Below are 11,390 nucleotides of genomic sequence, written 5' to 3' on the forward strand. Positions count from 1 at the left end.
TACTAGTATCAATCTTTTAAAGTACAGAACTACTTTCAAAAAAATCCTTTTTTAGATGTCTCTTGTCAAAACAGTAATGTTCTTAGGGAATCCCGAGGTATTGTTGACTCTAATGCTCAAGTGTTTTTAACAGTTTTAAATTTTATTTTATATATATATATTTTTAAATATTTATTTATTTATTTTATTTATCTCGGCTGTGCTGGGTCTCAGTTGTGGCACGCGGATCTTTACTTGCGGCATGGGGGATCTTTTAGTTGTGGCATGCGGGCTCTTTACTTGCCGCATGCGGGCTCCCAGTTGCGGCATGCATGTGGGATCTAGCTCCCTGACCAGGAATTGAACCCGGGCCCCCTGCACTGGGAGCACAGAGTCCTACCCACTGGACCACATTTATTTTATATTTTTAATAGTCTGTTTGTCTACCCCACTTTACTATAAGCTGCCCCTCCTTCAATGCTCTGAATCTGCTACTTTATCTTATGGGTGATTATAGCAGCTACAGTCCTCCATGCCTGAGAAGTCTTTTCATACTTGAGTTTGTTTTGTACCTGTTATGATTAACATAATGGCTAGCTTTTATTGAGGACTTACTATGTGTCAGGCGTTATATTAATAAACATTTTAAACATACTTATTTATTGGGTAAAAATACATAACATAAAATTGGCCATTTTAACCATTTTTAAATGTACAATTCAGTGGCATTAATTATACTCAAAACGTTGTGCAACCATCACTACTATCTTTCCAAAACTTCTTCATCACTTCATCCTGAAACTCTACCTATTAAGCAATACCTCTCCATTTCCCTCATTCCCTTAGCCTCTGGTAACCTCTAATTTAGCTGAATAACATTCCACTGTATATATATATACTCCACATTTTGTTTATCCATTCATCTGTTGGTGGACGCGTGAGTTGTCTCCATGTTTTTGCTACTGTGAATAATGCTGCAATGAACCCTGGAGTACATGTATCTGTTTGAATCTATTTTCAATACTTTTGGATAGGTACCTAGGAGTAGACATGCTGAGTTACATGGTAAATCCATATTTAACTTTTTGAGGAACCACCAAACTGTTTTCCACAGCAGCTGCATCATTTTAGACTCCTCCTAGCAATGTATGAGGATTCCAATTTTCTCCACATCCTCACCGACACTAGTTTTTTGGGGTTTTGTTTTAAATTACAGCCGTCCTAGTAGGTGAGACACGGTATCTCACTGTGGGTCTGATTTGCATTTTCCTAACGACTAATGATATTAAATATCTTTTCACATGTTTGTTCCCCATTTGTACATCTTCTTTGGAGAAGTGTCTATTCAAGTGCTTTGCCCATTTTTAAAATGAGTTGTCTTTTTGTTGCTATTGCTCATGCTTTTGGTGTCAAATATAAGAATCCACTGCTGAACCTAAGGTCATGAAGGTTTACCCCTATGTTTCCTTGTAAGAGTTTTATGGTTTTAGTTCTTATATTTAGGTCATTGACCCATTTTGAGTTAATGTTTGCATATGATGTGAGGTAGGGTCCAACCTCATTCTTTTGCATGTGGAAATCCAGGTGTCTCAGCACCATTTATTGAAGAGACTATTCTTTCTCCATGGAATGGACTTTGCACCCTTATCTAAAATATAATGGCCATGCAAAGTTTGAATCTCAGCATCAAAAATCAGAATTTTTATCATCTTGGGCCAGTTATTTAGCTCTTTGAGCTTCAGCTTTCACACTTGTAAAACAGAGATAACACTTCAACTTATTTATACGAATTAAAGAGATAATGTATGAAAAACTGTTAGTTCAGTGCTTTGCATATAGTAAGGGCTTCCCCCCAGAGCAGGGTTCTCAAACTCAAATGCTGACAGGCAGGTAATGCAAATCTGTGAAGTGGACACAATAGAATAGTTCACTTTCCACTTGATTATTCTTCCACTTGAAGAATAACAGTTCAAGCCCAGTGATATACTTCAACTTCTCTTGGTCAGGAGACAGCAGAGATTGGTATGAATAGGGACAGCACTCTGAGTAGCCACTAATTTTTGCCTTGCAGTGTAACAGAACCAATGTTTTGGAGGATTCTTCAATTTCTCAAGAGAAGAAAAAAATCTGAATTTTTGTATGAGTCAACAATGTTTGAGCCAGTGTATGAGCCAATGGTGACACTGTCATGAGAGGTGTCATGAACCTAAGGAATATAATGAATCCAATTCTGGACACCTGGGAGCCAATTTTTTAAAATAAAACAATAATATGAAGGACAAATAACATAGGTCTATACTCCAATGTTTTCATGATCCACCAGTTTTCTCTTCTGCTACAGAGGCTCTCAGACCATGAGTAGGTCCCATATTTCAGGGTCTGAACCTCAATCATGGGGGACCAGATATTGGATGTTCTCAGTGTCCACTATGCCCATCCTCTCGGAGACTCACACTGCTCACCTAATCCACACGCCACTGAGGTACTAACCAGAGGTCAATGTAATAAATGACACTGGGAAAAAAAAATCTAATGGCCATAGATGTATGGGTTTATTTCTGGACTCTCAATTCTATTCCATTGGTCTCTATGTCTATCCTTATGCCAGTACCACACTATTTTTTTTTGAATTTTATTTTATTTTTTTACACAGCAGGTTCTTATTAGATACCACACTATTTTGATGACTGCAGCTTTGTAGTAAATTTTGAAATCAGGACATATGAGTCCTCCAACTTTGTCTTTCTCCCTCAAGATTGTTTCGGCTATTTGGGACACCTTGCAATTCTATACAAACTTGGACATTGACTTTTCCATTTCTGCAAAGTCTACTGGAATTTGACTGAACCCATAGCTCATTCTGAGTAGTACTGACATCTTAATATTAAGCCTTCCAATCCATGAACATAGAATGTCTTTCCACTTATTTAGGTTTTAATTTCTTTCAGCAGTATTTTAGATATATACCTATAGTTTTCATTGTACAAGTCTTTCACCTCCTTGATTTAATTTATTCCTAGGTATTTTATTCTTTTAGATGTTATTTCATGGAATTACTTTCTCAATTTCCTTTTCAGATTGTTCATTGCTGGTTGTTAATAAGTGTTTTAGAGGCATTAGTTCATTTAATTCTCATAACAACACTATGAGGTAGGTACTATTATCATCTCCATTTTAAAGACAAAGAATTTTAAGATTAAGAGGTTAAAAATGTTGCCCAAGGTCACGGAAAGAAATTAAACTTGACTCTTATAACCATTTTATAGGGTTTTCCCAACCAGGAATCTGGCTCCAGATAAACACACAATATTACTATAAGAAAACCTTGACTAAAAAGTATATTATAGTCTTTTCAGTCATTTCATATTCATGACATCATTTGATTCTCACAATGAGAGATGTAACAGGGACTCTTGGCAGGCAATTGTTAACCTCGTTTTCCTCATGAAGAACAAAGCACTGAACCAAATGACTTGCCTATTAAGTGTTCGGCACAAATTAATGTTCACCTGGGAACCTTTTAGATGCTGATCCAATGCTGCCACCCTCTACCTCCTCCCCACAACATTCTGATTTAATCTGCTGTATGGCCCAGAAACTGGTATTTTTAAAAGCTTGCCAAATTACTCTGAAGTGCAGCTGAAGATGAGAACAAATGAATTAGAGCAAGTGTGGAACCCAGCTTTCGCTAAGTGAATTATCAGTGATAATGAGCTTAACTGCTGGTAAATTCAGTAAGGTGGCAAGCTCACTAAGGCTGACAGCCCCTGTTTCTTATCCTTGCATACCTTGCATTCTTAGCACACAATTCTAGCTCCCAAACAACTGATCAAATCTCAAACATTCTAATGAAATAGATCTACTTGCTATCTTTGTATGACACAACTACCTGCCAATTATGATTTAAAATAATTCTGCAGAATATAACTTCCAAAGATGTTATGTAACCAAAGAAGAGTGATGACCAAATAAACTTACTAGCAATATTCAACCATAAATACAAGACAGTGGTATAAACTACTTTAAAAATACCAGATAACAGGGGTTGGCAAACTTTTTCTTAAGAAAAGAGTCCAAGAGTAAATATTTTAGGATTTTTAGGCCAAGAAGAAAATTAAGATAACTATGTAACAAAAAGAAAACAAGTCTTCACAAATGTTTTATCAATGAAATTAGAAAGTATCATTTTTTGTGACACAGATCTACTAAGGAGAGTGGAATTCTTTTTCAGGGAGAATAACATTTCACTTCATTTAACTAGGGTTCAGTATCCCCTATCAAAGCAGATAGTGTTAATACTGTTCTTCTGGTAATGCGGATCTGTAATGAGATTTTTACATACTCCATCTCTGAAAATATCTTTCCACACAGATGGATTTTATGTGTAGCACCTGAAATACTGGAGAGTTATAACTGCATCACCGTGAGGTGTAGTGCACTGAATAGCATATAAAGCGATGAGAGCACCACATACAAACTCTCTGCAACTCTTTGATTCTGCTGCTGTATCACAAAAACAGCCCAAGAAAAACAGTGAACAAACGGATGTGGCTGTGTTCCAGTAAAACTTTATTTATGGACACTGAAATTTGAATTTCATGTAATTTTCACATGTCACAAAATATTATTCTTCTTTTGATTTTTTCCACAAACATTTAAAAACATAAAAACCACATTTAGCTCATGGGCTGTACAAAACCAGGCAATAGGCCGAATTTAGCCCATGGACGACTATAGTTTGCCAACCCCCGCTAGATGACACTAAAACTGACCTTTCAAGTTTCCTACTTTCTGAAAACCAAATGGATTGGATCAATGAATGGTGTCTTATATTTTCAGAAAGAAGGATCCCACTAAAATTTGTTCACAATATATTATGTTATATTATATATAATAATATAATTAACAGCAAAACTACTGATACCTTACAAAGCTCACTAAAAAGGTTTACAGAACTGTCATAAAGAGAATATTCAATTTTTAAAAATGAAAACATCAGTATGTTAAGCTATTAGTTCAAAGATACATCCCATTTCATAATAGCTTTTTAAAATGAGAAAATACAGAATTTTAAAATTTCTAATGAACTAAATAACCACAATCAAGAGACTTGATTGTGAACAGGGACATGTGCATAACTTCTCAGGCTTCAATATTAACTCTTCATAGGAAACGTGTCAATTACACCAACCACTTTATGGTATTTCTATTCATATATTTCCCTTAACAATTCTAAACTTGAGTCTAACACACAAAATACACTAATTACTATATTTTGACACCAAATCTAAAGCTACATGTTAGCTTTTCCAGGATAGAGGATTTATCACTGAGCAAGTTAACATATGGGACTAAATTTTATCCCCAGTCATCACGCAATAATTTTGCACTATAAACTGGAGTATGTTTTATCACTCGATTGGATCCAAAGAGTTCAACTAACCCTGTTTTGACAACCAAAATCTCACCCCTAATGAAAGGCCAAGTAAATGAGATTGGTAATGAAATCTTTCCAGATCTCCACTAAGAACTTCTCCCCGATCAACTTGCCAAACCCCCTCTCTCTACTAGCAGAATATGAATTTTGAAAGGTAGGGTACATGTCATTTACGAATTCAATATCTCCCCCAGTATAATTCAAAGTGCTCTGACTATGGGTCATGCTCAATAAATGAGTGTGGACCTGCAATGAGCTAACAGAATCACCAGTCAGAGAAACGAAAACATGTAGGTTAATCATTCTTACGGTTCAGGCTCCACTGTGACAAGAGGCATATCTCTTCTTAGTAAAAATCGGTTCTCGGGCACCGGAGGAATCTCTTCTGGGCGCACCACAGGCTTTTCCCTTTTAGCATTTGAATCGATACACCTTTTTTCATTGGTATCACTCCTCTCAGAGTGACTTAGAGAGAACAAACCGAATCACCAATTAAGATGTGTAATGTCTGCATTTTATAATAATATTAAATAACATAATAATATAATTAGCAGCAAAACTACTGATACCTTACAAAGCTCACTAAAAAGGTTTACACAACTGTCATAAAGAGAAAATATAAAACACAATGCAGTGAAAAAGCCACAGCACTAAAATTCTGATAAGAATTGCCAAATGATCCTTTTTTCTTTTCTCACCTGCAAACGCGTAAATCTTTGATATGAAACATCTGTGCTACCCTTGATTTGTTAGATTTCAATTTGAAGTCCACAGAATGCTATCCTTTTCAACAATAGGTAACAAAGCTAAGTTTACAGAATCACACATACTTTCCCCATTCCAGGGTGCTTGTTTCTTAGGTAAGACTACCTTGGTGTTTCGCACTTACCCTTTTGGGCTTATTATATGTTTATTCCTTGGCTCTTCTGAACTGCTTGCTTCCTTTCGTCTCTTTTTAGAATGTTTAACTTTTGGCCTCCTCTTATGTTTCCTTCTTCTGCTTCTCTCATGTTCAATTTCACTTTCTGAGGATGATTCTGAAGAGGAAGAGGAATTGGAAGAGGAATCCGAGACTTCTGAATGAGTTGGTTTCTTCCTTTTTTTCTCAAAAACTTTTAAGAAATATTAACAAAAATATTAGTACTGGATTTCAGTGCCTATGTTTCAGAGTAAAAAACATGATTACCAGGTATTGTAAAACATGTTTTGTATAAAGAAAACTAAAAACAAAATTTATTTATTCTTTTTTTAATTTTAATATTTTTTAACATCTTTGTTAGAGTATAATTGCTTTACAATGAATGGTGTGTCAGTTTCTGCTTTATAACAAAGTGAATCAGTTATACATATACATATGTCCCCATATCTCTTCCCTCTTGCATCTCCCTCCCTCCCACCCTCCCTATCCCACCCCTCTACGTGGTCACAAAGCACCGAGCTGATGTCCCTGTGCTATGCGGCTGCTTCCCACTAGCTATCTATTTTACGTAAAAACAAAATTTAAATAAACTTTTTTTTTCAAGTTGATAATACAATTTGCTGGTGAGATTGTAAGGTAACAAAGCCCTCATGAAGTCTATATTCTAGTTGGGTCAGAGAAGAAAATAAGCAACTACATAATATGACAAATGATAAATGCTAAAAGAAGGGGGAAGTAAAGGCAGGGTAAAGGGAACAGGGAAAGTTGAGGTAATTTAAGATAACATTTGAGCACAGGCCTGAAGGAAGTGAGGGAGGGGGTCATGCAGGTATCTGAACGAAGAGTATTCCAGAGAGAAGGAACAGCCAGCACAAAGTCCCTGAGTGCTTGACATGTCCGAATAAAGGTCAACGTGCTGGCAAGACAATGAATGAGGGGAAAGAGAGATTAGAGAAACAGCAGAAGGCCAGAATTCCTTACAGACCGTTGTAAAGACTTTAGCTTTGGCCGATGGAGAGGGAGCCCTTGGAGAAGATGGCTCTGGGTGCTGCTGAGGACTGTAGAGGGTCAAGAGTGTAAGCAAGGAGACCAGTCAGGAAGCTATCGTTGCTGAGAAAAGATTACAGAGGAGCAAGGACAGAGGCAAAGTGAACAGTAATGAGGCTATTGCTATCTTGTAAAAGATACCTGGGTTTGGACCACGCTGATAGCAGGGGAAGTAAAAAGAAGAGGTCAGATTTGAAAAGATTCCCTGATGGGTTGGATACAGGGTATGATATAGAGGCATCAGGGCTATTGCTATACTACTCGTAGGAGTTTCTTCCACTACTGAAATCTAGGAGGTATCTTTAAGTTACAGTCTTCAACATGTGTTACCTGCATCCTAGTTCCCTCTACCCCCAAAACACTCTTACCGTCTTTTGTTGACTTCGTGGCAAGCACCCCACAGTCAATAACTCGCACATCGGCATAAGGTCTACTTGCAGCATCAGTTTTCAGATTTTCAATTTGTTCGATTACTTCAAAACCGGAAATAACTAGTCCAAAGACAACATGCACCCTGTTGCAATACAAATTCAAGAAAAAATTGTTTTGAGGATAATTAAGCCATGAGCAGTAATCAAGACAACTGTTATCAATGACATATCCACAGACCTGAAAATAAGAGCGAAGTGTTTGATGTATGAAGCAACTAGAAGGAAATTAGAACTACTGCTTCATAAAAGGAAAAAAAAAAAATCTCAAACTGGGCCTTAGTTTTCTGCCTTAAAAACAATGGTTCTTAACTATTTTATAGTAAAGAGTCTGATAACAATCAGATTGGACTTGATACTCAGACACCATCCTTACAGGGTCACTCAAGAGCGCATGCCTGAGAAGTTCACCCATGAGCCCACGCAAAGACCCCTTCAGTGACATGAGAGGTCTCAAGACTACTGCACCCTGTGATCCTTAGGAAGAGCTCAGCTATGAGATTAACCCAGAGATCAAGAGCGCCCCCTTGAGGGTTCACCCATGGTCTAATCTGTCTTGAACTGGCCACCCAAACACCTCTCCAAGATAAAAAGAACATAACTCTTACCCATCCAGGTGTGGAGCAGGTTTTGTGGTACTGTGTAACAAACATCAACATAAAGAAGATGGCAAAAACCAGGTGTTCAGGTGAACAGAGCAGAAGGGTTTAAATCACAGCATGTAGAGGACAAAGAGGTAAAGATAAAAAGATAGGGGAAAAAGTTAAACATGATACACACCTGAACTTAATAAGCTTAAAAACAGCAACAGTAGTCATTTTACTGATTTAAAAAAACCCTCAAGATTATAATGAATTACAAACTCATATCTCTCTCCAACATGAAGACTATATATGTATACATATATGTGATATAGGTTTGAAATACACAGCATAAATATACATTAAAATTAAAGTTATTCTCAAATCCAAAACAATGACAACAACAACAAACTCAAAATTTATCAAGATAATTAAACAAGAATAAAAAACACCTAGCCATTTGCTTATGGAAAGAAGTGTGATCAACACTTAACACTTGCCCCACATACTTAAACGAATTTTTCTATCCATTATTTTTCATACTGAGTCAGTCTGCATCTTTTAAGCAGGCAGATGGAGGTAGGCCTCAGGAGTCCTGTTTTCAGAACTTCCTGCCCCTCTTCCTTCACCTAAGGTGACTCTCTGCCACTCACAGCAACTCTGAAAATGCAGTAGAGAGCAAACCTTCAATCTGCTAACACTCTGACAGCAAACTAAGTAATCATGACATTATAGACACTTTAAATTTCCATGGCCCAGAAAACACCCAACCGCTGCTTCTATAGTCACAAACTGGCAGTCACTCTTGGGAAGTCTTATGGGGTATATTTGGTTAAGATGTTTTGAACCCAAGCTAGTTTTCCCATAACACTTCCACAGATCTTCAGACTATGTGAATTTCAGTGGGAAAAAATTCAAAAGCAGATAACTAGACTCAGAAGTATCTATCACAAACATCTTAGTTTATAAGAAAGAGAAATAATATTTGAGAGAAAGGTCACTGGATTATCAGGCCATGTTAAGGCAGTCAATTGTACTAGAAGCTCCCTTACCAATTTTTATACTCATTTTAAGGCAATTCTATGAAACGTTAAGTCAGTAAAACACAATTTTAACCTTCACAACAATGTTAAAAATCATTCTACCAGGAAATGTAACACTTATACTTACATTAAGAATATTCAGTTCTGGAAAAGCACTACAGAATTTAGTTTTAAAAAATTAAAATATCAACTCAAGAGGTGCCAGAATTTTAAAGGGAATCTTGAGTTTTAAAACCACTGTCTCAAATTTTCCTTAGAAGATTGAGAAGTGGTAGTTTAAGCCAATGTAACAATAAAAATGAATAAAAACAGGCAGAAGAAAGAAAGAAGAAGAAAATCTCGCGAACTGGTGAGTCACTGATGCTTAAATCATGAAACTAGCAACCCGAAATTACCCTGGACAAGAACTTTAAGATAGAATTGTGCTTCCCATAATTAAAAAACTTTACCAAGCACAGTAAACATAGTAAGAAGTTAGTACATACGCTAGACAGTGATTCCACTGTATGAAAGATGGAAAGAGGTAAAAATTTTAAAGGTAAACATGTTCTACAATATAAGGGATCAGTCTCAAACATGCAGTAGTGAAAACAATGATTTATTGATTAGATATATTCCTCTCCCTTGGACCTTTCTCTCACAATTCTCAGATATTCTGGTAATGGGGAAAAGCCTACAGATAGTCTTAAAACACAAACAACCCAATTCAATTTGCATCCTGGCTAACAGGAGTGCTATGAAAACCACCTTAGAGCAAACCTTTGGAGCAAATAGTGAGATTAAAACATCTGAGCTAACTGCAGTGATGCAGCAACGTAATACTTGAAACTCAATTTGAGGATAGAACCTTTATGGACAGACTCAAGTTTTGTTTTTAATTCAAATGAAAACTGAAGACAAACTTGGTCCTTTAGTGCAGTAGTGAAGAAAACAAATGAAGACAAGAGCAATTATTTCAAGGACAAATTTCAACTGGCCGACTGTGCCTAAACTGGTGGGAATAATTAAGTCCATTACTTGCATCTGCAATTCAGGATGCAGAAGTACAAATTTATGCTTTAGTTGGGTTAGACTACATAATAAGAATACTGAAAGTATCTTAACAAAAGCCCCCTGGGGTTCTCAGCCCACACTCTAAGAGTAGAAATTCCAATGTAAAGCAAGCTTGCTGGCACTGGGCTGATGGGCCGGGGGGAATGATATGCTCGGTCCAAGCCATTCAATTCTACTAAAATGGGCAAAGAGATCTCACCCCACCAACTCTTAATTGTATTGATGTTTCAGAACTATACAGCTGTAAAGACCCAGGCAGTGGTAACATATGCTCAGTAAGTTAAGACCTTAAGGCCAGAGACTATCATAAATATGTAATTTATACATGCTTATGAAAACATACCTAAAGGAGAAACAACCACAAGAACATTTCAAATTAGAAAAGCTTTCAATATTTTCACATTTCCATTTTCTCCTGTCACTCAAACACTGATTTTCTAGTTTCCCTCACCTATGAATCTGCTTTAAAAATATATGCACATTTAAACCTTGTAAATCTTAGAAACTGCAAAGTATCACTGTTACTCCAAAAAACAATCTATATATATATTTTTACCATTATCAAAGCAGCTTTTGGCCTTATACAGAAATTAACAGTTCTGTACTGAAATGAGATCTAAACCATTATATACAATATAACCCACCCCCCAAGATGTGTGGGAACTAGGTGGTAACAAGCCACTGAAATTAAAATTATACTTCCCAGGATTAACCATGAACAATAAAACACACTTGTTTTACATGTACTGCTGCCACAGATCAAGCAGAAAGTTTTTTTTCTTAAAATGGTTCAATGCACATAACAACAGGATTAAAGAGATAAAGGCAAAGAAAGAAAAAGAGAGAGCCTTAGAGTAATGAGACATTACCTTTGGAGCGCACGGTGTAACACTCTTTCTGTAA

At 36.5% G+C, this 11,390-nt stretch overlaps 1 protein-coding gene across 11 annotated transcripts in view; it reads right to left on the bottom strand.

Annotated features, from left to right (window-relative positions):
* The window catches only part of NKTR (natural killer cell triggering receptor), a 49,061-nt gene that overhangs the window by 13,901 nt on the left and 23,770 nt on the right, over positions 1–11,390 (bottom strand). For 7 of the 11 annotated variants that reach the window (XM_060022264.1, XM_060022263.1, XM_060022262.1 and 4 more), the window contains 4 exons: positions 8,419–8,448; positions 7,751–7,896; positions 6,306–6,528; positions 5,726–5,881 (listed from right to left, as the gene is read on the bottom strand). In XM_060022264.1, coding sequence (XP_059878247.1) covers positions 5,726–5,881; positions 6,306–6,528; positions 7,751–7,896; positions 8,419–8,448 — 555 coding nt within the window. Of the gene's footprint in view, positions 1–5,725; positions 5,882–6,305; positions 6,529–7,750; positions 7,897–8,418; positions 11,385–11,390 lie in introns of those variants that run through there. The other 4 variants (XR_011246643.1, XR_011246642.1, XM_060022266.1 and 1 more) reach the window with 3 other exon arrangements.

Source organism: Delphinus delphis, chromosome 10 (assembly GCF_949987515.2).
Source record: "Delphinus delphis chromosome 10, mDelDel1.2, whole genome shotgun sequence".
Classification (NCBI taxonomy): domain Eukaryota; kingdom Metazoa; phylum Chordata; class Mammalia; order Artiodactyla; family Delphinidae; genus Delphinus; species Delphinus delphis.